General features: G+C 47.5%; 2 protein-coding genes across 14 annotated transcripts in view; one reads left to right on the top strand and one right to left on the bottom strand.

Annotated features, from left to right (window-relative positions):
* The window catches only part of MYO1H (myosin IH), a 143076-nt gene extending 125597 nt beyond the window's left edge, over positions 1-17479 (top strand). For 2 of the 11 annotated variants that reach the window (XR_009534733.1, XR_009534734.1), the window contains 10 exons: positions 4557-4670; positions 7228-7304; positions 8690-8758; positions 10190-10274; positions 10959-11118; positions 11754-11837; positions 12618-12711; positions 12914-12969; positions 13819-15329; positions 16371-17479. Coding sequence is in view for 3 of the 11 variants with exons in the window: in XM_060121163.1 (XP_059977146.1) it covers positions 4557-4670; positions 7228-7304; positions 8690-8758; positions 10190-10274; positions 10959-11118; positions 11754-11837; positions 12618-12711; positions 12914-12969; positions 13819-13954; positions 14321-14391; positions 14528-14625; positions 15230-15377 (1192 nt within the window). In the remaining 8 variants the exon portion in view is untranslated. Of the gene's footprint in view, positions 1-4556; positions 4671-7227; positions 7305-8689; positions 8759-10189; positions 10275-10958; positions 11119-11753; positions 11838-12617; positions 12712-12913; positions 12970-13818 lie in introns of all 11 variants that reach the window. The other 9 variants (XR_009534738.1, XM_060121164.1, XM_060121163.1 and 6 more) reach the window with 9 other exon arrangements.
* Positions 17105-26514, bottom strand: part of KCTD10 (potassium channel tetramerization domain containing 10) — a 32579-nt gene continuing 23169 nt past the window's right edge. For all 3 annotated transcript variants that reach the window (XM_060121167.1, XM_060121166.1, XM_060121168.1), the window contains exon 7: positions 17105-19896. In XM_060121167.1, coding sequence (XP_059977150.1) covers positions 19672-19896 — 225 coding nt within the window. In that variant the 3' untranslated portion in view covers positions 17105-19671. The remainder of the gene's footprint in view (positions 19897-26514) is intronic.

The following is a 26514-nucleotide window of genomic DNA, read 5'->3' on the forward strand; positions in this document are numbered from 1 at the left end:
TTAATCATACATCCACCACCACTATTACTATGGCCCAAATCGCTTGTGCGTGCAGTTGGGCTGCATGTCGTTCGTGCTACCAAGAAAACAACACATTCACACTCGCAAGAGAAGCATAATAAAATGGTTCTTTTTGTGGGTCAGCATGGTTGAATATCAGTAATTTCATATTTTAACTTAATATTAGACGTCTTACTTCTAAAATTTTTTAAAGTTGAAGTATAGTTGATTGACAACGTGCCAGTCTCTGCTGTATAGGAAAGTGACTCAGCTGTACACATACATACATTCTTTTTTTAATATTCTTTTTCACTATGGGTTATCCCAGGAGATTGGATCTAGTTCCCTGTGCTCTACGGTAGAACCTTGTTGTTTATCCATTCTAAATGTCATAGTTTGCATCTGTTAGCCCTAAACTCCCAGTCCATCCCTTTCCTTCCTCTTCTCGCCCTTGGCAACCACAAGTCTGATCTCGATGTCTGTGAGTCTATTTCTGTTTGGTTTGTTTTCGCGGTACGCGGGCCCCTCACTGTTGGGGCCTCTCCCGCCGCGGAGCACAGGCTCTGGACGTGCAGGCTCAGCGGCCATGGCTCACGGGCCCAGCCGCTCCGCGGCATGTGGGATCCTCCTGGACCGGGGCACGAACCCGCGTCCCCCGCATCGGCAGGCGGACTCCCAACCACTGCGCCACTAGGGAAGCCCTATTTCTGTTTTGTAGATAGGTTCATTTGTGAATATTAGGCTTCTTTTGAAGTACAACTTCATAATTATAAAAAGCACATGCGTGAGGTTACATTTTCAATCCAATTCCTCGCATTTTGCAATTTACGTCAAGATCCTGTGCTCTGAAACTTCTTTTGGTGCTCTTATTTTCAGCCCCTCATTTAATCTCAGATTTTTCTCTACCCACGGATCTTGCTTACTTTTCTCCCATGAGCCTCGTGTCTTGATAATTAATATCTGTTTATATGCATTTATTAAGTAACCATCTCTTTCCTCACTGTTGTTTTTTAATGATTTACCCGCCGATCTAAACCTCTGATGAGTGTCATCAGCACGAACCTTTTGAGTTGATACAATTTCAGCTAAATACACTGAGGATTGTATTCACCTGTGTGGTTCTATCTTGAGGAACAGTGTAAGTGTCTCTGGGCTTTAGAAACAGTGAAAAGAGTTACAGACAACTCCACCCCAAATACTACCTTGGAAGGCTCAGTGGGGCCCGGGACCCCAGCCTTGGAAATCTCTGCCCGGCTTTGCTCTACGCTATAGGTATATTTGGGTAAGCATCTCCGTCCCAACCCTCACAGATGAAACACCATCACAGGTGTCCCACTGGAGGCCCGTCTGGAAGGCAGGTAGGAAGGAAACGTGGGACCCTCGAGCAGCCTAGTGTCAGAGGCTGGCTGTCACCCCACTCTCCTTTTTGTCCTCTCTCCTTTGTTCTTTCATCTGTCACCATTTGGGGACCACATTGCCAGTGGATAGCCGTGGTTTTCTTTTCCTAAACGGCTTCATTGAGATATAATTCATCGACTGTACAATTCACCCACTTAAAGCATCAGTGGTTTCTGGTATTCACAGATCTATGCAAGCACAGTCCATTTGAGAACACTTTCATGCCCTCCAAAAGAAACCTCATACCCTTTAGCTATAAATGCCCTAACTCCTTACCACCCTGCCCCAGCCCTAAGCCACCACCAGTCTCTACTTTCTGTCTTTATAGATTTCCCTATTCTGAACACTTCATACGAGTGTGGTCGTATCATATATGGACTTTAGTGTCTGGCTTCTTTCCCTTAGCATGATGCTTTTTTTGTGTGTGTGCGGTACGCGGGCCTCTCACTGTCATGGCCTCTCCCGTTGCGGAGCACAGGCTCTGGACGCGCAGGCTCAGCGGCCATGGCTCACGGGCTCAGCCGCTCCGCGGCACGTGGGATCTTCCCGGACCGGGGCACAAACCCGCGTCCCCTGCATCGGCAGGCGGACTCTCAACCACTGCACCACCAGGGAAGCCCAGCATGATGCTTTTAATGTTCATCTATGTTATAGCACATGTCAGCACTTCATTCCTTTTTGTGGATGAATGATACTCAATTGTGTGGACAGACAACATTTTATTTATCCATTCCTCTGTTGACGGGCATTTGGGTTGTTTCCATTATTTGGCTATTCTGAATAATGCTGCTGGGAACACTCAAGTACAAGTTTTAGTGTGATCATATGCTTTCATTTCTTTGGGCACACACCTAGGAGTAGATTACTGGGTCAGATGATAACTCAGTGTTTGTTTGAGGATCTGCCAGTCTTTTTTTGTGTGTGTGTGTGTGGTGGGTTAGGGTTAGGTGGGGGGAACCTCCTTGACATACCAGTTTTGTTCATCAGCGACTTGTCATTCACCCCTATCTCATCCGTTTTTCTGAATCTGAAGTCTAGTGAAGACGGAGGCAGCAGCCACTGGCCACCCCGGCCCCAAAACACACAGGCATCTGCCGTTCCAGTCTTCCTGCGTTTTTTCCTACTTTGCTGCTGTCGGGCTTGTTTATTCTTTCTAGAAATACTAGTGAGCCCCTGCTTTGTACCAGCACTTTCCAAGGTGCTGGGTAAAGCAGTGAACAAGACAGACCCCACCCCTGCCCATATGGAGTGCCCTTTCTACTGGCGATAACAAGGAGATATAGGAGGTCAGGTGGGGCGTACATTCATGGAAGGAAAATGAATCTGGGTTGGGGAAAACGTGGTCCAGGAGGGCCTCTCCAGGTAAGGAAGTGAGCCATGAGGATATTCGGAGGCAGCTGTCTGGGCAGGAGAGCCTGGAGGTGGGAACTGGGCAGCTTGAGGACCAGCTAGGAGGCTGGCATTGTTGCAGGACAGTGGCCCAGGGGAAGGCAGGAGAGGCCCGTGGGAGTGGGCTGGAGGTGTGTCCGAATGTGCGCACCCTCCCTGGCACTGCTTCCCTTGATCAGGGAGCGACTGCATCTCAGAGTTAAAAAGGACAGAAGTTATGAGTCCCTCTACCCTGCAGGCATTTCAAGCATCTCCCCATCTCCTCTGTGTCTGTCTAGCCCATGTTTAGACAGCTTGGATGGTGTGTGCTAGTGATGGGCCTGACCAGACAGGAGGGAGCAGGGCCTGGCGTTGCTCTGCGTTCCCTGGGGTTGGCACGTGTCTGTACCTTTGTGTGTGGCAGTAACAGAGGGAAGTAATCAGGGAAGAACATGTGACACTCAATGCCTGTCTTAGTTCAGGCTGCTATGACAAAGTACCATAAACTGGGTGCCTTATAAACGACAGACGTTTATTTCTCACAGTTCTGGAGGCTGGAAATCCAAGATCAGGGAGCCAAGCACGGTCAGGTTCTGGTGAGAGCCCTCTTCTGGACTGCACCCTGCTCTCTTCTCATCACATCCTTACATGGTGGAAAGAGGGCAAGGGAGCTCTCTGGGGTATCTTTTATAAGGGAACAAATCCCAAGGATGAGGGATCCACCCTCCTGACCTAATCACCTCCCAAAGGCCCCATCTCCTAATACCATCATATTGGGGGTTAGGATTCTTCAACATATGAACTTGGGGGTGGGAGGGCACAAACATTCAGTTCATTGCAATGTCCTTAATGGATTTTCTCACGAAGTATAATTCCAGGAAAATAAACATGTTCTTAACGGTTTGACATTTGATTTTAAAGTAACACAAACCATATAATGATATTAAGGGAAGGAAGCATAACAGGAATACCGTAGCTAACATGTTTTGAAGTCTCAGACGGTGCCAAATACTTTCCATGGGGTATCTCATTTCAACCTTGTGACGACCCCACAAGGAAGGTCCTGTCATTCATTGTTTGTGCTGCAAAGTGAGGAGGTGAAGCGACTTGTCCAGCTCCTGAGCTGGGCTCCAGCCCAAGCAGTGCGGTTCTAGTCCAGTGGCTCCAGTTGTATCACTTCTAGCCTCAGTCCACAGGCACTTCTGAATCCTGCATTCACTTTTTTCATCATATTACAGACATCATGGTTATCTTTATCGCGACCACATATTAGAAGGGAGTTGCATTTTATACTGAAATCAGGTTCTTAAGTCAACCTTGGGTCCAAAATTACCCTTGAAAAATCCCTCGTCCCTTATCAAGCATGATACCTTTTCTTCCCGTGCTGGACCATACTTGTTTATACATTCCTTTGTCTGCTGATGGACATTTGGGTTGTTTCCACCTTTCGTCAATTATAAATAATGATGCTCCGAATATTCACCTATAAGCTTCTGTGCGGACATGTTTTCATGTCTCTTGCGTATACACCTAGGAGCAGAATTGAGTTTCTTGGGTAGAGTGTCTGATGAGGTCATTGTTCTATGAAGACAGGCCAAACCTCCCACCCTGTTGAAACAGTTCCTCTTCTTTATTGCTGAGTATATATCGTTGAATTCTAGGAAGTGGGTGTGATGAGTCTACTCTATTACTCTGAGTGGCTGGCGTGCCCAGCGGAGTGAAGCTGACCTCTAGGGGAGCTAGTTAGTGTAAGGTCTGCGGCTTCCTAAACATGCCTCTCCCCTCCCTAGGTACAAGTCCTTGTGCCCAGACACCTGGCCGCACTGGCACGGGCCTCCAGCAGAGGGCGTAGAGCGGCTGATCAAGTACATTGGCTACAAACCCGAGGAGTACAAGTTAGGGAGGTGAGTGTCCCGGAAATCGCGGTCAAAATGTTTTCCTGATCGATCTGTATCCATCTTGAGCCTGGAGATCCATTCTTCAGGAGTTTACGTAGATTTCTAAGCAGATACTTGGATTCACTCAATTTAAATGCATCTCTGTAAAGAAAAAACTCTCCCGTGTGTCTCTACTCTCAACGCTTCCCTCACACTTAAAACACTCCATCACACTTCTAACACCAGCTGGGTGTCCTACAATTAAACTCACTTCTGACAGTCGACCTGGAGATGGTGTCAGATCCCGCGGGTTAAGGGCTCAGTCTCCCAAGACTGTCCATCCTCCCTTCAGAGACCAATCACAAGTCCCGTTTGTCACCTGTGTTTCTGACCAATCAGCTATAAATTGGAGGTCCCCATGACCCCCTCCTTGGGCTTGATTAATTTTTCTAGAGTAGCTCAAAGAATCAGGAAAATACTTTACTTCCTGGATTACCAGTTTATTACAAAAGGATATAACTTGGGAACAGCCAAAGAGAAGAGAGAGACAGGGCAAGGTGTGTGGGAGGGGGTGCGGACGTCCCATGCTCTCTCCAGGTGCACCCAGAAGATCTCCAAATCATGCCTTTTGGGGGTTTTATAGAGGCATAGGCATGATTGATAAATTCATTGGCCAGTGGTCATTCATTCAACCTCACGCCCAGGAGTGGGGCTGAAAGTTCCAACCTTCTAATCTCAAGGTTGGTTTCCCTAGCAACCAGTTCCCATCCTTAGGTTATCTAGGGGCTTTCCAAACATCAGCTGTTAGCATAAACTCAGGTGTGGTGCGGTTGAAAGGGGTTTGTTATAAATAATAAAAGACACCCGGAGAAAGGGGGTGGGGAGGGATAAATTGGGAATTTGGGATTAGCAGATACAAACTACTATAAACAACATGGTCCTACCGTATAGCACAGGGAACTATATTCCATATCCTATAATAAACCATAATGGAAAAGAATTTTTAAAAAGACACCCATTTCCCCTTTATCACTTTGAAGCTATTTCAGGAACAAAAACCAAAAGATAGATCATAGCGAAAGATGCCCCATTGCTCTAATCACTTAGGAAATTACAAGGGTTTTGGGAGCTGTGACACTGGAACGGGACAGAGACCAAATACGTATTTCTTATTATAAAGCACCGTATCACAAGCGCTAAGTGGTTAGAAAGGCTACATAGTTGCCTGTTGGAGGGGATTAAGTATAAAGGAGCCCCGGGTTCTAAACCTGCACTGGAGACTGGGATGAGCTTCTTTGTGCACAAAATGAGGAGGGTGTCAGCGCGAATTCCCTAATCTCTCTGTGCCTACATTCTTTCATTGTTCAAAATGTATGCATGACTTCTCGGAGGGGATATTCGGACTTCTGCGATGAGAAAGCTCCTCTAGCATCTCCCAGAAAGTGGTGTTCTAGAACTCTAGGTATCATTACTGTAGAGCTGTCGTCCGTGAGCAGGCCTTTTCGTACACATTGAAAGCATCAAGGCAGGACTCAGTGGGGTGAACCAGGATAATTTTCATCTGTTCTCTTAGACGTTTTGGTCAGCGTTCATTTGATTGCAAAGAACAGGGCCCACGCATGAAGAGGATCTACTCCCAGGCCGCAGAGATTCCAGCGTCAGGGATCGCTGCCTTTGAATCTGTCAGTGGGCTTTCCCTGCCAACTTGTACATGGCCCTCTGTGACCACCCTGGCCCCGTTCCATCCTTTATTCTTCTATTCTGGGCCCTGCTCCAAGGAGCAGTTACTTTTCCAAGTCAGATTTCTCAGGAATAGGGCTTAGCACATCCAGTGGGAGGTGGGTCATGGAGGTCAGAGGTGTATCTGTCCCCGGTATAAAACCTCTGATGGGTTCACGTGGCACGATGCTCTGCTGTCCCCAGTGGCTGGCCTGGGAAGTTTCCCTCAAAGCGTGGGTTGCCGGGGGGGCTTGAGGGCAGGCAATAGGAGCTCAATATTTATAATTTACCTTTGCTGGCTGATGGGATCTTCTCCTAAACTTAGACCCATATTCTCTGTCATCACCTTTTAAAGCCCAGGGAAGTCACTTTGGGTTAGGAAGGTGAATTAACTTCCTAGGGCTGCATAATGAATTACCTACAGACTGGTTGGCTTTAAACAACAGAAATTTATTTTCTCACATTTCTGGAGGCCAGAAGGCCAAAATCCAGGTGTTGGCGGGGCCGTGCTCCCTCTGACGTCTCTCTGGGAGGATCCTTCTTTGCTGCTTCCGGCTTCCAGTGGCTCCTGACATTCCTTGGCTTGTGGCAGCATCACTCCAATCTCGGCCCCCGTCTTCACACGGCCTTCTCCCCCGCGTCTGTGCGTCTTTCCCTCTCTCTTATAAGAACACTCTCATTGGATTTAGTGTGATTTTATCTCAATCTTTACCTTGATGACATCTGCAAAGACCGTATTTCCAAATAAGAATCACATTCTGAGGACCTAAGTGGATGTGACTTTGGGGGTGGGGGGAGGACATTATTGAATCCACTACAGACGGTGACGACCAGTTAATAATTAAAACATTTTTTTCATTTCTAGATCCAAAATATTCATTCGCTTCCCCAGAACTCTGTTTGCTACTGAAGATGCCTTTGAATTTAGTAAACATCAATTAGGTATGGTTTTTTTTTTCCGACCCTGATTTTAACAGAATGTGATATGAACAAGCTTAGCTTGGGAAACATCTTAAACATGAGTGTTTGATATAATGTTAGAAGCACTGGCTTTGGAAACCCAGAACAAGGTAACAGGATTATAAGATACAGGTGAACTTATGCCTTAACCCAGAACAAGGCAACAGGATTATAAGACACAGGTGAATTTATCCCTTATGTTTGGAGGGCTGTCACGGATGCACCTGGAAACTTAAACACTGCAGTTCTGCCTCATTTTTAGTTTGGATCCAACTTTGTCGTGCCACACCAGGACCTAAACCCATGGAGTCCATCCCCCTTAAATGAAGGGTTTTTTTTAAACTTCATTTGTATGTGTCTGATGTCGGAAGGTGTAGCTGCAAAGCCCACAGCCAGGGTGTTTGTTCTGAATGGTAAATAAGAAAACTTAGACGGGAGGAAAATGCAAAAAATCACAAATCAAAACGACCAGGGGGTAGGGGCTTCCCCTGTGAGATCTCACCTGGCCTGCTGAGACCAGCTCTGCTTGAGTAATCTCAGTGCTTGCTGTATTCATGATCTCATTGTATTCTCGGAACAAACCTGTGGACGAGTGGTATTATCATGTCCACTTTACATGTGGGGAAGTTGAGGCCCAACAGCAGCACAGCGGGGGTTTGAGTGTGTGTCTGTCTGGCTTCAGGGCCTGGGCTCGTAACCACTGTTGTTGGTGGTCTGTTTTTGACCCCTCCGGCAGCAGGCACTGATCACCCAGGATCACGTTCATGGGCAGGTGCTGAATGCGGGGGCCTGGGTTAACATTTCTACCCAGCTCCCAGGGGATGTGATGCTGCTGGTGTGCGGGACCCTCGAGGAGCCTGGTCTGTGGGGGGACCCCAGTCACTGGGTGGAGGGGGCACACTGTGAATGGAGAAGCTACACGGCATGTGTGTGGTTCCACAGCCCTGGGTTCACACTCCTGCTTCATAGCCGCGTGGTTGCCTCGCACCTGGCAAGGGTCTTCACCGGCTGGGTCTGTGATCCGCTTTGTCAAATGTGCTGATGCCTGGCTGCCTGCCTTGCAGGGTTGGGTGGGAGGATGAAATACAATGCCTAGAACCAGGGGCCAGCAAGCCCTCCAGATGGTGGTTCTGTTCCTTAGCTGGGGGAAGGCAAGAGGAAGAAAGGGAGCCCCAGTTACTGGCCAGCTCTGGCACTCAGGCTGAACGTAACCTGCCCACTCTCGTTTCTATCCTGTCATATCCCGTGGCTTCCCGTCACCTCTACCCTGCGTGCCCCTAGGGCCATAGCCGACACCTCCTCCGAAGGTCACACCTACCAAGCTGCACAACTGAAAGCCGTTTCACCAAGTTTTGTTTTCTTTTAAGTTGCGAGAATCCAAGCCATGTACAAAGGCTGCCTGGAAAGGAGAGCATACGTGAGAAAAAGACAAGCAGGTAAGAACTGAACAGGACTTCTCAGGCTTGCCATGGCCAAGTTTCCCTCTCATCCACATGGCACCTAGACGCACAGGTTCCTTTGAGCATCCTTTTCGCCTGCCTGGCCTTGAAACCTTGGTGTCTGGCATTCTTGGGGTCTGGTTCTGGGGCCTCATTTTTACTCAGCAATGTAGCCTATACTTGTTACACAGACATGTTTTATTTGATCCACAACATGTGCATGTTTTTTTTTAAATTTATTTTTGGCTGAGTTGGGTCTTCATTGCAGTGCGTGGGTTTCTCATTGCGGTGGCTTCTCTTGTTGCAGAGCACAGGCTCTAGGCATGTGGGCTTCAGTAGTTGTGGCTCGTGGGCTCTAGAGCACAGGCTCAGTAGTTACGGCGCACGGGCTTAGTTGCTCTGTGGCACGTGGGATCTTCCCGGACCAGGGCTCGAACCCATGTCCCTTCCACTGGCAGGTGGATTCTTAACCACTGTGCCACCAGGGAAGTCCATGCATGTTTAAAGAATAATTTTTTATTAATAAAAAATAATAATTTTATTATTTTTATTAACTAACACCATGAGTGCACTTGGAGCCCCTGCACTTTGTCCCTCCTCAATCACTTCTCCGCATCCCCCCGCAACACACACACTATTCTTCTGAACTTTCCCTTATTTCCTTGTTTTTTTAAATAATTTTATCATCTATGAATGCACCACTAAATAATGTACTTGTAGGCTGGAATGTTTTGAACTCCATAAAATTATGCTGTTTGTATTTTTCTTCTGCGACATTTCTGTTGCACTAACTTTACTTACAGACACAGGTGGCCAGCCCGAGGGCCGCAGTTTGCTGACCCCTGTGTGCTATATGAGCGTACCGCAATTTAGCTGTTCCGTTGATGGACATTTGGGTTGTTTCCAGTTAGTTTTTATAACAATGTGGCCATGAGGAATAAAAGAAAAGCATTTTGAATATCTGAATTAACTGGAAAAACAATCTGAAAAGCATTTAAAAATTGGGACACAAGCCAGAAATCTAATTTTTGTGTGTCCCAATTTATGTATCCCCATTTTTTAACGTAGACAACTAAAACTAAACATGGGGTGAGACAAAGCAAACGCAGTGGCAAGACTAATCTGTGCCATCAAGTGCCACTCTGGTCCCTCAAAAAGACCTCAGAAAACTGACCCCTTGTGTAATTTTGGAGCTTCCCTTGATGCTTCCCAGCACCCCCTCTGCTCCTCCGTCACTCTGGTTCAGTTGTCCGTCTGGGCACGTCCGGGTAGAGACTGATGACTCTCATCCCACTTTCCATCTCGAGGGCTAGCGGAGTGCGGTGCTGGGCATCCAGGTGTTTGTGGAGTGGATGAATAATTCTGGAAAAGGCTTTTGTATTTAAGTGATTGTGCTCACCTTCTAATGCCAGCAGTGAACTCTTTCAGCCATTAAACTTGAAGCCCACTGGCGTGGAGCCCTGGCTCGGAAGGAGGCCAAAAGGAGAAAGTGGGCTGTGCAGATTATAAGAAAGTAAGTTCTCAGTTGGGTCCACTAGGGAGGAAAGGTCTCTAAGTGCTATTGTGCTGCAGCGGGTGGTCATGGACTTGGAGGTTTTGGCTCTGGGCAGAAAAGTCATCTTCCCTGCAGGATGTCAACCCTTAGAAATTCTGTTCCCTCTCCTTCCTCTGAGCTTCCTCATTTGACAGTGATCGCAACTCAGAACGTTTGTTGTTTCTCTTAGCCTAGTTCAAAAGTCACAAAGTCGAATGCCTTCTGAGGCCAGGCAGGGACAGCGAGTCTCATGACCTGGGCTAAGGCAATAAGGTAGGGTAGGGACTGTGGCAAACTGGAAAGCTCAGTCCACCTAAGAAGGGCAGTCACTACTCCACTTTAGCAGACTGCGGCCAGCCCAGTGTTGGGAGATCTTTTTTTTTCAAGGAAAGCTGGAAATCTGGCTTTCATGTAATACTTCCCAGTTTGTTGTTGTTGTTGTTGGCAATGAATTCAAGTCACTCAAAAGAAAACAAAAAATGGTGTGGGTGAAATAGAACATATCTTTGGGCCAGATTTGGCCTGTGGCCCTACTTGGCGAACAAAGTAATCTCCACCGTTTTGGCCACCGTTAAATCAAACCGGTAGGGGAGAGAACGCAAGTTTCAGTGAAGAAATGGGAAGTGAAGAAATAGAAAACTAACAAAACTCTCTCCCGCTTAGGTTCATAAAGGGATTCATCCATCGCAACAAGCCCCTCTGTCCTGACAATGAGGAGTTCATCGTGTTCGTGCGGAAGAATTACATCTTGAATCTTCGGTATCACGTCCCAGAGAACGTCTTGGACGACAGCTGGCTGAGGCCTCCTGGCCTCTTGGAAAATGTAAGGACTGTTCCAGGACTCACGTTGCAAATGGCATGGGCACGGATGGAGCTTAACCTGTATATCTTTTGGTGCCGCCCCCCTCGCCTTGAAAGGGCTGCCTCAGCAGACAAACCACTTCCCTGCAAGAGTGATGCCCAAGGGATTTAACTCTTCGCAATTCGTATATCCTCTCTAGAGTTATAAAGCCCGTGGAGGTCTGTTTACACAGAGCACTCTTGAATGCTTTCTGTCCTTGATGTAACATTTACAGATGGGTTTAGGGACTGTTGCCTAGAACAGTGTTTCTCAGTAGATGCTCTGGGGACCCTCTGTGTCTGGAGCGCAGAGTGGGGGTGACTAAGATTCCTGGGCCCCAACCCGGGCCCATTGAATCAGCGTCTCTAGGAACCTCCTGGCCAGCAACTCAGGTGACTCAAAACTCATTCAAGATCAGGAACCACTAGTTTAGCAGCGGCGAACAGTGAGCCCAAGACTGGAAGATGAGCTGCTTTCTTTGACTAGAAAATATTAAGGCTGTCCTTTACCTCAAACTGAATTCAGCTGTGCTTTCAAAGCTTCTGTTTTGGCGGCTGAAGCCTAAAGCGGGGGCGGGTGAAGGAGGCAGGTGGAAAAGAAGAGTGTTCTCCACGCAGGCATCGAATCTGCTCAGGAAAATGTGCATGAGGAACCTGGTCCGGAAGTACTGCCGAGGGATCACAGCCGAGAGGAAAGCCCTGGTAGGGACGTGGCGTTGCGGGCAGGTGGCAAGATGCTGGAGGGGTGGGTGCTGGCCCCTTGTCAGCAATCCTCACCTACCATCTCACCTGTAAGCCAAGGGTCACACAAGGCTCATGCCTCATACATGCTTTGAGGATGAAACGCATGTAGACCACTTAGCACAGAGCCCTCGTTAACTGGCAGCTGTTAAAAGTAGCATTGCTCTTTTGTTACCATGGGAACATCATCTAGACGGCCTCTGAACCGCAAAGCATGCAGGGCCCCTTCTCTGCTGGTGGCGTAGTTCTCTTTATGTTCATTTGCTGGTCAGCAGACTTTTTCTGTAAAGAGCTAGAGGGTAATATTCTAGGCTTTGCCGGCCACGCCATCTCTGTTGAAATTATTCTGTCCTGGTACACACGAGCTGCCAGAGACAACCTGTAAATGGATGGCATGGCTGCGCTCCAAAAAAACTACTGGATTTGGCCCACGGGCTGCCGTTTGGGATCTCTGACCTAGAAGAAACTCTCAACTCTGAAAATTCCACTTCCAGGAAGTCAGTGCAAGCAGAGACAAGCCTAAGTGTCAACTTCAGACTCTAATCAGTAGAATTTTTGAGGCATTTTGGCCAAAGCCAAATGTGTTTGACTTCTATGTGTTCTGACTCCTATGCAGAAGAAGTATGACAAGGCTCCTTGAGGAGCCTTACTTATTCAGGAAAGCAAGCACTAGTGTGGACCTCTTTAGGTCCCCAAAAGCCTCATGGCTACCATTTTGTACTTCTAATTATGTATTACCAGATGCAGCAAAAGGTGGTTACAAGTGAAATATTCAGGGGAAAGAAAGAAGGCTATGCAGAAAGCTTAAATCAACCCTTTGCCGACAGCCGAATAGGTAAGTCCCTTTTTTCATCTATGTGCTCACTTCCCCTATTTAAAAAAAAAAAAGTCAAAGGAAGATACTTGATCCGCATTTCCTGACAGCTAGCTCCCAGGCTGAGCTCTTGGTCACAGAGGGACAGAAAACGAGCAGATGCCAGCGGCCTGTGCACAGGGGTGGTATTTAGTGATTTGCTGTGCTCTGGTTGCTTCCTTAGATGAAGGAGACATTAATCCCAAAGTGCTTCAGCTCATCAGCAGTGAGAAAATCCAGGTAAGGAAATGTGTGTCCTTGCCTGAGACAGGATTCCCTTGTGGGGTCTGAGAACAGGGTCTGTCTTCTACGTGAAGGGGGTCTGGAAGCACTATTAAAAGGCAGGGGTGCGTGTGCGTGGGCCGGGCTCTCAGCTCTGATGCTCTGGGTGTTAAGATGGTAGGGATCACAGTTACGTGACTATTAGGTACCTGTGGCTGTTCTTATGGCCCTCGCCCGTCACCCAGGAACTGTGTTTGGCTTTCTATGAAGTTAAGCGAAATGCAGGCATACACTTAATCGTTAAACATCCCCTATTAGAAGCAGTGTGCCTGGGCGCCGACGTGGGTTTGATAACTTAGCTGTGTGATCCTGGGCAGGTGACTTACGCCTTCGGTGCCTCCATCCTTCTGTGAATGGGGAGGACGGAGGGGTTGATGGTGTGAAGGGCACAGGCTGCGGCCTGGCATGCGGCAGCTGGTGACTGGCTCCGGTGGCTGCTTGGTCACTTTGGTCCCTGGGGACTAGAAACCTGTGACTAGGTTGGATCACCCTCTGGCTGTCAGGGCTCTTAACGCCTGCAGAGTGTCTTCATCTCTGCTGACCTTTCAGAGCAGCCCCGTGAGGCAAGTGGCTGTGGCCTTGAATACCTCAGAAGGTCAACGTCATAGGCAGAGCCAGGAATCACAGCCTTTCAGGCAGAGAGCCAGGGTTCAGGGAAAACTCATTTATGCAAGATCTGTTTGAGCCCCTCTCCGTTCGGGGGCTCGAAGCAACGTTTCCAGAGGCCGAGTAACAAGGCACTCGGTACGCTGCCGCCCTCCCCCGCGAAGCAAGCGTCGCCTCGTAGTGACGGTCACCTCCTTGCAGTACGGTATCCCGGTCATTAAATACGACAGGAAAGGCTTCAAGACACGGCAGAGGCAACTCATTCTCACTCAGAAAGCAGCTTACGTGGTGGAACTTGCCAAAATCAAGCAGAAAATAGAGTACCCTGCGCTCAAAGGTAAGCAGCAGGCAATCTTCAGAAAACTCGCTGGGTTGACTCGGCCCCCGGGCACACCAGCAGCGCAGCAGCCGCTCACCGGAAGACCTAGGCGAAGCTGCCCACAAACCCAGGGCGGCCCGGGCTGCGCCTCTTACTCCGGCACAAACGCCAACGGCATCTCACTCCGGCATCCGGGTCGGACACTGGTCACCTTTGACAGGGACCAGCTGTTTTTCCGAGCACAGGTGCTGATTGCAGGGCCACCCCACTTGGCCCAGCTAGGAGGGAAAAAGCCTGGGGTTGGGGACCCCCCAGGCATGCCTTTTTTCTGTATCAATGTCAAGTTGTCCAGTTCTTGGCCTCTAACTTTGGATCTGTCCTAAGGTGTCTCTACCAGCAGCTTCAGCGACGGAATGGTAGTCATTCACGTTTCGCCAGAAGGCAACAGGCAAAAGGTAACCTACGGCCACAGGGCTGCTAACAGAGGGAAACACTGCCAAAATCTTTAGCGGCCCCCAGTGAAACCTCAGTGATGTTCTTCTGTGAAGCCGCTACCACTGAGCCGGCCGTGTTCTCTCCTCTCCGCCGCAGGGGGATGCCGTCTTACAGTGCAAACACATATTTGAGGCAGTTACCAAACTCGTCATGCTGGCTAAGAAGGAGAACGTTGTAAATGTTGTTCAAGGAAGGTAGGTGGTTTCGTCTGTACTCAGGAAGTCATTCAATGTTAAGTGTCTATTAACAGATCAAGGAAGACGCAAATGTTAATCGTTTCACCCAGGCCTGCCCCTCCCCGCAAAGTAAGAACTGCCTACCCACAAGGGGTTGGGGGTACCCTTGCCCCCTCCGATCACCAGCTTTCTTCCCTCCTCACCCCCTAGGACTTGGGCTCCACAGAAATGAAGTCAGTGATCACTTATTCACCAAAGGGAATGAACAGTGGTCTCACCATCTAGTTTTCAAAGGAGGTGCTTATGGTCCTAAGGGAATTTGTCACCCAGTGAAAGGGGGACCCACCCTGGGCGAGAGCAGGTGCCAGCCACACCTCTGCTGCTCATGCCTGTGGAAGAACTGTGCTAAACCGATTTGAAAATAACTACAGGAAGGCGTGGCCATTTTCCCAGTTGCAGAAACGGTTTTCTTTCAATTACTCAAATATACAATAAAACTCTGTAATGAAACAGGAATTTGATCTCGAAACTAGTAAGCGTCACAGGTGAATTTCTTTTGCAGGCCCACAGCTGAAGGAAAAAATAGAGTATGCCAGTAATTTATCACTTTGTGTATTTTAAGTTTACAGTTTTATATTAGTCCTGGAAAAGAAGGCACAATAGTTTTTGACACCGGACCAGAAGAACAAATCTATAAAGATAAAAACGGACAGTTAACAGTGGTGAGTGGCCGTGTCTGGGGAGGGGGAGGTGTAAGCAGTTTTAAGTAAGACTATAGGTTAAGATTCTGCCAATTTCAGTCCTCCTGTAGATTGACCAGAATCATAGTCTAGTTTATTTCTCCCTCTGTCCCTGATTCTGCGTTGAAAAATAGGAAGGAATGGGTACTAGAGGTGCAGATTCAAACACGGACTGAAAAGGAGAACAGTTTACTCACATTTGTCAGTGAACCGGAAGCTGACATTAAACTTTTCACACTATTAAATGTCAAAGCCCCTCTTTACTGGATGCCAAAGGCCTCACGCCCTATCACGTGGTTCTCAAGTGAGTCTCCACGGGGGAAACTCCCGACCAGCTTCGAAAAATACCAGTGTGTGTGTCTCCCCCAACCCGCTCCCTGACACCATGACGTAACTGGCTGGGGGTGAGGCCTGGGCTCTGGAAAACAAGGATCCCAGGACTGAGGAGGAGAGGTTTGGGAACCAGGCGCATCTTAGGAAGTCAAGCCTGAGTGCTCGGGGCTTTGCCCTCGCTAGCAAGCTGGCAAATGACAAACTGAAAGCTGAGGGGGCTGAATCTTAAAAACATGGTTTGTAGCAAATTATGAATACCTGGTATATATATACAAACTAAAAAATGGTCTAACAACATGGACTGTCTCATACACATTTAACGATGAAACTGTTTTGTGGACAAAGACACATAATTGCCCCCGAAAACAGGTAACTCCTTTGGGGACAAGTTAAAATACTGAAGCGTGATTTTTAATGTAAAGTATAAGGTGACTTTTCAGTTTACATGCTGTCTTAAAACTTACCCCCATTCCTCCCTGGCTGGCTCAGGCTGAAGTTGGGGCCTCAGTGAGCCTATTTCTGGATGTGGCTTGTCTCACGGGAGGTGGGGCAGGAGATGGTGTTGGTGACGGGGCTTGGCTGCTCGCAGCTTGTCCACGTCCCCCTCAACCATGCAGGCGGCTGCACCGCTCACTGCCTCCTCCTGAGTGAGAGGAGAGACCTGTAAACCTCAGCGTGTACCTTCCCCAGGTGTCGGTCCGCAGGAAGTCCTGATGGAGGATGACGTCTGATCTCTCCCATCGCCGTTTCTGCTGCAACTGAGGAAAGCTCGAATTTGGTCCAGTTAGCGCCACCTTCAAGCAAAGTTTCCAGCAGCTCTAGGAAAAGGATCGTCCCTGAAGAAGCAGAGTGGCATCTTATGCCAAAGGCCAAACCCTCAGGTGTTCCGTCGCACTACATGTTCTCTTTAGGGAGCCAACCTCAAGTCACCCAAGGGGGTGATTTTAAACATCCCCAATAGGACCTACACTTGATGGGCACTTGAACATGTCAGTATGGGGGGATGACAGATTCTCTTTGTCATGCTGCCCCTGGGGCACAATGAAGTATTATACGTGGTCTGAGAGCATAAAGCTGCAAAATCTGAATTTTGCTTTAAATAAATGGAACTCAGAAACATACCCAGTTCCTGCATGGCTTTAGGCTCCACATGGTGAGGTGTAGCTCTCCCCACCCCAAACCTGCAGTCGGAGGCAACAGCAGCCGACCGCTGTTTCACAAGCCCAGCAGCATTTCCACCCAAGACTTCCTTCCAGTGTTTGAGTTCAAACACTACGGAAAAATGACTCATCTTTTCCACCCTGAGCAGCAACCTTTAGGTGGTGAAGTAGAAGGTGGGATCTCTGCTCTCTTTCCTGTGAACTGCACTTCAGTTCAGTGGCTGGACTGTGCTGGGCATTTCTGAAAAGACCCAGAAAAACAGATTTAAGTAGAAGCGTTATATAACTTTTATTTTACATATGTCCACAGATGCTTGTACAACACACAGTGACTCCTTCTGAAGCTCATAGCGTTTTTTTCCATGGCACAAAGAGACAGAAAGGTTAGTGACACACACGTGTTACAGTGACCCTGGGTGGAGCCCTAGAAAACACATTCCAGAGGGAGGGCCAGGGTACCTGCACAGCGACCGCCCTGCTAAGTAAGCCACTACAGGAGGACGATGGAGAGGCAAGGTCCCCAGTCACCACAATCAGATGACTTATTTGAAAAAAAGCCTCATTACGAGGGACCCAAAGCTGTTCTGCTTTTTCCATTGTAAGTTATTACAGTGTAATAAAACTTAGCTCTTCACCAAATCTTAGGCCAGTGTTTGTTTTTACTTGGATGGTTCTTAAATACAAATATTGACTTTTGTTGCCCTTAGTGCTCACGTAAGAAATCACTTCTTTGTAGAATATGTTTGATAACAGAGCCTGGACCAGCCAACACTTTGTCATTGTCAGCTCACGGCTGTATGCAACTAACAGTATCACTCACCATGGAATGTTTCATGAACTTGTTCATATCCCAGGGAAGCAAAGACTCCAAACTACAAGTGCAAAGTTGAAGGAAATGTGAAAGTAGAGAGACGGCCAGAAACATTTGGTCATAAGGTGTAGAAGCCCCAACTAATCAGACTGTTCCACAAAGTTAGTTACTCTTCACGTAAACATTTGAAAAACAGAACTTACATGATGGCTTTTCCATTCCTATAGAAAACATCAGAACTGACATTCACTTTAACTTTCTAAAAAAAGTTCAACCCAAACAGCAGGGTTGGTGTTTAAAACTTAAACAGTATAAAATATTTACAAAACATTATTTAAGCCCCCTCCCCTCCCATCCTTAGCACTTAATAAAATCCAAATGGCCTAATATGAAAGTTTCCCACACAACAGTTTAAAAAGCATCTACCCGATACATGATTTTTAGGTTGGGTCATGATTGTTTTAAAGTTTTATTGTAGGCTTTGCTGCTGGATACAAAATAAAGGCATACAACTGTCACAAGTAGGGCAGGGTGTACAAAGTCTAAGCTGTAAAAACCATTTCAAAATATAAACTCGTTTTGTTCGAATGCACTGTATCAAAGGCTGCCCGTGTTAATACCTTTGGTATAAAATGGTAATGTTTCCCTTGAATAGCAGACAAAACCCATCCATACCTTACACACATCCGAGTCTCCTTGGAACTACTCTACCAGCCTAGTCTCAACCACCCACATTTGTCACCACTCCCTCTGTGCGTCACGGGCGGGCGCGGAGACGGGGAGGTAGGTAACCGAGAACGTCCGTCCCACACGAGCGCCGTGCAGACAGCAGGGCTCCAGCGCGGGCCACCCAGGCGCCATGGGCACACATCCTCATCCACAGTCGCACACGTCCCTTAAACAAACATGAACATGCACACTGACCGGACCCAAAAGGATCTGCACGTCCTCTCCGTCTGCTCACCGATGGCCACTCCACACCGTGTAAGGATCAGAGACAGGAAGGGATCTCCAGGCGACGGCTGCGTTGACAGCAGGTGAACCGTCCTGAGGCTGCTGGCGTGAGCAGTGGTCCTGTCTGGACGCCAGAAAAGAGTCTGGGGCCATGTTTAATTTCTTCTAAGCAAAGGGCAGGGCATCCGCTGGGGGCAGTAAGCCCCGCTTAACGGGGCATAAGGCCAAAGAGGAAGGAATGGAGCCCACCGGGCAGTGGTTTGTACGCTATGCCCATAAGCAGGCCCGGCAGCCTTCCCGGAATGGAGTGGGTCAACAAGGAGGGCAGAGGAAGGGGCAGCTCTGCTCTCGGCCAGACCCTGCAGGGTCCCAACAAGCACCAGACCACGGATCAGCAGAAGGGGCAACAGGCCTGCCCCTTCAACGGAGCTGGGCGTCCAGAGCCACACTAGGAACAGCGGCTGAGAGGCAGGAACCCCCAGGTGGTATCTCCACTGCTAAGAGCTGTGGTCCTTCACCAACAAGCTCCAGGATCGATGCCCGAGGCAGGACGGGCTGTTCGCAAAGCCGTGGAGCCTGTGCCGGGCACGGGAATGGGGCCAGGGTGCTGGGGTGGAGTTAGGAAACACTGAGCTCACAGACACCGCTGGTGACCACCGACTACAGGACCCGTTTCGGAGTTGACAAACTGAACCGTGGAGGAAAGGCGACCCAAGAAGCTCAAAGAGGCAGTCAACACCCACAGAAATAAATACCGCAGACAAGTTCTCACACACACACCACACCCACTCATCCTCTTCCTCCAGAACCAGGAAAGCCTGGCTCCAGTGCTTCTCGGATTCTCAGGAAAGCAGAGACCTTGGACCCAGCTTGTTCACTGGCAGGGGTGTGTTCACCTGGGTAAAGACAATCCATTCACCTGGTCGAGAAATACCAAAATCGTCATCGCTTTTTATGCAGTCTCTCCGGACGCGGGGGCAGCGGGAGGCCCGGGAGCTCTCGGGGAATCTGAGTGCACAGCGGGGAGGAGCAGGGCGGGCGGGGTGCAGGCGGGGACCCTGCCCGCTCACTGGTGGAGGTGGGCCCGGTCGTCCGGGCGCTTGATGTGGATCCGCCGCACGCGCTCGATCCGCTCCCGCTCCCGCTCCTCGTCCTCGTCCAGGTGGTGGGAGCGTCCGGCCGCCCCACCCGTGGCCTCCAGGAGTGCGTTGTCGGGTCCCCGGCCATCCTGGGCCTCATACAGCAAAATATTCAGGGTCTCCTCATAGATCCGGGCTTCAGGGAACTCCACCTGTAGCGCCACAAAACACAAGGCAGGTACATTAGCCTCTCAAAGCCCCCACCCCACCAGCTCCGCCACCACCCAGGACTTCTGAGCAGGGCCATCTGTCTACACCAGGCCCCTAAGACTCCGTAAGACCATCGTTATTATGTTTAAAGCAGTTTTTATTGTCAATACGCAACACTTACATATGGCGCTACATTCACAAGAGACAAAAGGGATACAGTGAAACAGATCTCCCTGCCCTCTCTGCCCCCTTTGGAAGTTTGCCTTCCTTTGGACATTTACATCATTCCCAATGTGTTACTTCTAACAGTCAGGGCTGCACCCTTGTACACGAGGCATTCCACACCTTAAAGCAGCATCCTTTCTGAACAGGCACCAGCTGGGGACCCTCATAAAATGGACACAATCCCTCCCACTCAGTAAAGCGCTGCGTGCACTTAACTGCCCTTCGGGGTCAGGCGCCGTGAACTAGAGGTGGGTCCCAGGCAATCAGTAAGAACTGGTAAAGCACTTCAAATGTTCTGCCAGGGAAGATACCGATTATGCAAAAACCCAAGTGGAACATCTGTGCAGTTACGGGAGACAACGAACCATGAGTGTCAGCTCGAAAGCACAGGTCCCGGAAGTGTGGGATAGAAGGAGAGGAAACTGTCCCTGAAGGGGCAGTCATCCCAACACCAACACCTGGAAAAAGGAAGGAGCCCTGAGGGACAAGAGGCAGAGCGAAGGGAACCAGGAGAGGGGCTCTGGCCTCCAGCCCGGCTCCACCACTAACCAGCTGCACGAACATGAGCACAGGCTCACTCTGGAATCCGTCCAGGAATCTATACACAGTGGGGATCCGACCACGAGGTCTCTCAGAGCCTTTGCTCGCTGTTAAGCTCTCAAAACGTAAAGTCACTATTTTAAAGTTTAATCAGTAAGATGATTAGCTTTTGAATATCCAAGGGCAGAGGCAATCCATGTATATAAAAAACCAAACTATGACAAAATGGAGAATCTAGTTACAGGTGGAATTCACAGCCCTAAAGAAAAGAGGCACGTCTTGTTAACATAGGAGGAAAAGTGAATAATTCTGGTTCCCCCACTATCTTTGAAAGGAAAAAAAAGAAAGTGTTTTTCCCTTCCTGGCTACCTTACAACAATACATACCTTTTAGGATACATTCTAAATACTAATGAACCAGATGTTCTAAGAAGTTAAAAAAAAAAAAAAAAAGGGCTTCCCTGGTGGCACAGTGCTTGAGAATCCACCTGCCAATGCAGGGGACACGGGTTCAATCCCTGGTCCGGGAAGATCCCACATGCCATGGAGCAACTAAGCCCACGAGCCATAACTACTGAGCCCGCATGCCACAACTACTGAAGCCCGCGTGCCTAGAGCCCAAGCTCCACAACAAGAGAAGCCACCACAATGAGAAGCCCGCGCACCGCAACGAAGAGTAGCCCCTGCTTGCTGCAACTAAAGAAAGCCTGAACGCAGCAACAAAGACTCAATGCAGCCAAAAATAAACAGACAAAAAAAACATGTACCCTTTTAAAAAAAGAAAAAAGAAGTTAAAAAAAGATTTTTAACTCTGGTTTCTACTTTGTGGTCTGATTATCTCTCATTTGCATTTTGCCTTTGAGGCTGCTCTAGCATCACAGAGCTGTGGGCTCCTGGGACTGCAGTAAGGATAATAACCTGAGCAGGTGACTAGAGGCATGACCTGCTGCATGTGTCCCTGGTCATGATTTCCCCAGATAGGTTGAAAAGGAAATGACACAGTGTATGGGATGATTAAAAAAAAAAAAAAAAAGCACAATCAAGATGGTAGAATAGTAGGACATGAACCTTACCTTCCCCCACAAATACAGCAAAAATGTATCTACATGTGGAATGATTCTCACAGAATATCTACTGAACACTGGCAGAAGACCTCAGACTGCTGAAAGGGCAAGAAAATCTCCACGAAACCAGGTAGGAAGAAAGAAAAAAGGAAAAGGAAAAGAAAAGAAAGTGAGAAAGGAATCGGGACAGGACCTGTGTCACTGGGAAGGAGCTGTGAAAAAGAGGAAAGGTTCCCGCACCCTGGGAAGCCCCCTCACCGGCGGGGAGATGGGCCGGGACAGGAGAGCTTGAGCCTCAGAGGAGAAAACAGCAGCTGGTTTGCGTCAGCCAAAGCAGACAGAAGACTGCACAGTCAGTCAGTGCTGCCGCCCTGCACTCCCCAGCCTGACACACGAGTCTGCCAGTGCTGGCGGGGGCTGGGTGCTGGAACTCGGGCTTCAGAGATCAAAACTGGGGAGAGGACTGGGGTTGGCATGTTGTGCAGACGGACCACGGGGGCTGGAATCCAGTGTGACCACAGCTGGGGGTGTATGCAGGGGCAGCCTGGGTCACCTTAGAGGCCAGTCGCCATTGTTTGGGGGGTGCATGAGGGGAGGGGTGGGATCTGCATTGTAGCCTTTTTCTCTGTGCGTGCGCTTGCAGAGGGCAGGACACTACCTGCATGGGCTCCAGGAGCCATCGCAGCGCCCCCACCCCCCCCATCCCCGACACCAGGAGTGGTTTCAGGCTACCATCACCTCCCTCTTGGACCCAAGGAGTGGTTGCAGGGCCCCCACCATTGCCTGCCCAAACTCCAGGAGTGGCTGTGAGATGCCATCGTGCCCATCGTGTGCTCTGGGGGTGCCTGAGCTGCCCGCCACCACCAAGAACCCAGGACTGGGCATCAGCCACTGCATCTGCACACCCCCGTCAAGGGGATAACGACCAGCACACGCTGAAGAAAAAGGCCACAGGCATCCATACTAAAAACTGCCCTCACACCGAATATATTAAACTCACAAAAGCTACACAGGGATGACCCCACATATAAACAGCCCTCCAAGACCACAGCAGACAACTGTTTCTCCTAAACTCAAAAGAGAAATATGTAAAATGAAGAAGCAGAAGAACTACTCCCAGATAAAGGACCCCTGAAGGAACAAAGAGTGAAACAGACCCCTTCAGTCTAATAGGCACTGATTTCAAAAAGAAAATAATGAAAATACCAAAGGAATTAAGAAAGGCTATTGAAAGAAACGCAGAGTACTGTAAAAAGGAAGTAGAAACTATAAAGAGGAACCAAAAAAAATTGGAAAACTCATTTGCAGAGACGAAAGCTGAGCTAAAGGCAACGAACAGCAGAATGAATAATGCAAATGAATAAGTGATCTGGAAGATAAAATAATGGAAATCACCCAATCAGGACAGCAGATAGAAAGCCAAATGAAAAAAACCAAAAGCAATCTAAGAGACCTGTGGGATAATATGAAGTGTGCCAACCTATGCAGAATAGGGACTCCAGAAGGGAAAGAAAGAGTAAAGGGGATCAAAAATGTATGTGAAGAAATTACGGCTGAAAACTTCCCAAACCTAAAGAAAGAAACATACCCAGGTACCGGAAGCTCAAGGGTCCCAAACAAGATAAACCCAAAAAGACCTACACCAAGACGTATTATAATAAAAATGGCAAAAGTTAAAGAGAGGATTCTAAAGGCAGCAAGAGGAAAACAGAGTTAATTACAAGGGAACCCCCTCCAATAAGACTATCAGCTGATTTCTCTACGGAAACATTGCAGGCCAGAAGGGAGTGGCAAGATAAATTCAAAGTCCTAAAAGGGAAAAAATCTGCAACCTAAGATACTCTACCCAGTAAGACTATCACTTAGTATAGAAGGAGAGAGAAAGAATTTCTCAGACAAGAAAAAATAGAAGAACATAGCAATACTAAACCTATCCTAAAGGAAATATTGAAAGGTCTTCTCTAAATAGAAAAGAAGTAAAAATCTATAGGAAAGAGAAAATCACAATTGGAAAATAAATCACTTAAAAAAGCCGGTAGAGGGCTTCCCCGGTGGCACAGTGGTTGAGAATCCGCCTGCCAATGCAGAGGACACGGGTTTGAGCCCTGGCCCGGGAAGATCCCACATGCCACGGAGAACTAAGCCCATGCGCTACAAATACTGAGCCTGTGCTCTAGAGCTTGCGAGCCATAACTACTGAGCCCATGTGCCACAACTACTGATGCCCCCACGCCTAGAACCCATGCTCCACAACGAGAAGCCACCGCAATGAGAAGCCCGCACACCACAACAAAGAGTAACCCTCAATCGCCACAACTAGAGAAAGCCCATGAGCAGCAACAAGACTCAACACAGCCAAAAAAAAAAAAAAAAAAAAAAGCACCACTATACAGATTTAAAAAAAAAAAAAATCAAAATATTTTCGGGCTTCCCTGGTGGTGCAGTGGTTGAGAGTCCACCTGCCAATGCAGGGGACATGGGTTCGTGGCCCGGTCTGGGAGGATCCCACATGCCGCGGAGTGGCTGGGCCCATGAGCCATGGCCGCTGAGCCTGCACGTCCAGAGCCTGTGCTCCACAATGGGAGAGGCCACAGCAGTGAGGCCCCCGTACCGAAAAGAAAAAGTATTTTCTGTGAAAGTGATGATAACCACAATGAACAGCAAAAGGATGAACATGAAGATGTAAAAGAGGACATCAAAATCATAAAATGTTGGGGTGGAGAGTAAGAAAATGTAGATTTTTTTCCCCCTAGAATGTGTTTGAGCCTATATGACCACCAGTCTAAGGCAAATATATATAGGAAGGGCTTAACATACTTGAAAAAGAGGGTGACCACAAATCAAAAACATACAATAGATTCACAAAAAATGAAAAGAACATAAGTATAATGCAAAAGAATATCATCAAGCCACAAAAGGAAAAAGAAAAAGGACAAAGAATATAAAACAACAGGAAAACAAGGTTTAAAATGGCAATAAATACATATCTATCAATAATTACCCTAAATGTCAATGGACTAAACGCTCCAGTCAAAATACACAGAGTGGCAGATTGGATTAAAAAAACAAGAGCCGGGGCTTCCCTGGTGGCACAGTGGTTGAGAGTCCGCCTGCCAATGCAGGGGACACGGGTTTGTGCCCCACTCTGGGAAGATCCCACATGCTGCGGAGCGGCTAGGCCTGTGAGCCATGGCCGCTGAGCCTGCGCGTCCGGAGCCTGTGCTCCGCAACGGGAGAGGCCACAACAGTGAGAGGCCCGTGTACCACAAAACAAACAAACAAACAAACAACAACAACAAAAAACAGACTTTAAACCAAAGCCCATAAAGAAAGATAAAGAAGGACACTATATAATGATAAAAGGATCAATACAAGAAAAGGATTTTATACTCATCAACATATATACCCCTTATATAAGAGCACCCAAATACATAAAACAAATACTAACAGACATATAAAGGGAGAAAATTGACAGGAATACAATATTGGGTTGGCCAAAAAGTTCGTTCGGGTTTTCCTGTGACATCTTCCAGGAAAACCTGAATGAACTTTTTGGCCAACCCAACAGTAGGAGTGGACACTCACATCAGTGGACAGATCTTCCAGACAGAGACTCAATAAGGCAACAGAAATACTAAATGATACAATAGAACAGTTAGACTTAATTGATATTTTCATGACATTACATCCCAAAAAACCAGAATACACATTCTTTTCAAGTGCACATGGAACATTCTCTAGGATTGACCCACATACTAGGGCACAAAACAAGCCTCAACAAATTTAGGAGTACAGAAATTATCTCAAGCATCTTTTCTGACACAACAGCATGAAACTAGAAATTAGCCACAGAAAAAGAAATGAGAAAAAAAAATTACATGGAGACTAAACAACATGCTACTAAAAAACCAATGGGTCAATGATGAAATCAAAGAGGAAATTAAAAAATACCTTGAGACAAGTGACAATGAAAACACAACCATACAAAATCTATGGGATGCAGCAAAAGCAGTTCTTATAGGGGACTTCATAGAGATACAGGCCTTCCTCAAAAAAACGAGAAAAATCTCAAATAAACAACCTAATCTACCACTTAAAAGAATTAGAAAAAGAAGAAAAACCAAAACCTAGTCACCAGAAGGAAGGAAATAATAAAGATCAGAGGGGAAATAAATAGAGATTTAAAAAACAACATAAAAAAATTAATAAAACCAAGAGCTGGTTCTTTGAAAGGATAAACAAGATTGATAAACCTCTGGCCAAGCTCACGAAGAAGAAAAGAGAGAGAACTCAAATAAACAAATTAGAAATGAAAAAGGAGACATAACAACTGATACCACAGGAATACAAAAAACCATAAGGGAATACTAAGAACAATTATATGCCAACAAATTCAACAACCTAGAAGAAATGGACAAGTTTCTAGAAACATACAGCCCACCAAAATTGAATCAAGAAGAAATAGATAATTTGAACAGACCAATCAATAGAACTGAAATAGAATCTATAATTTTAAAACTCCCTACAAACAACATTCCAGAACCAGACAGTTTCACAGGCAAATTCTACCAAACATACAAACAAGAACTTATACCTATACTTCTCAAACTCTTCCAAAAAATTGAAGAGGAGGGAACATTGCCAAGGACATTCTATGAAGCCACCATCACTCTGATACCAAAACCAGACAAAGACACCACCAAAGAAGAAAATTACAGGCCAATATCTTTGATGGTACAGGTGCAAAAATTCTCAACAAAATATTAGCAAACCAAATCCAACAACACATAAA

This window comes from Lagenorhynchus albirostris, chromosome 14, assembly GCF_949774975.1.
Source record: "Lagenorhynchus albirostris chromosome 14, mLagAlb1.1, whole genome shotgun sequence".
Taxonomy (NCBI): Eukaryota; Metazoa; Chordata; class Mammalia; order Artiodactyla; family Delphinidae; genus Lagenorhynchus; species Lagenorhynchus albirostris.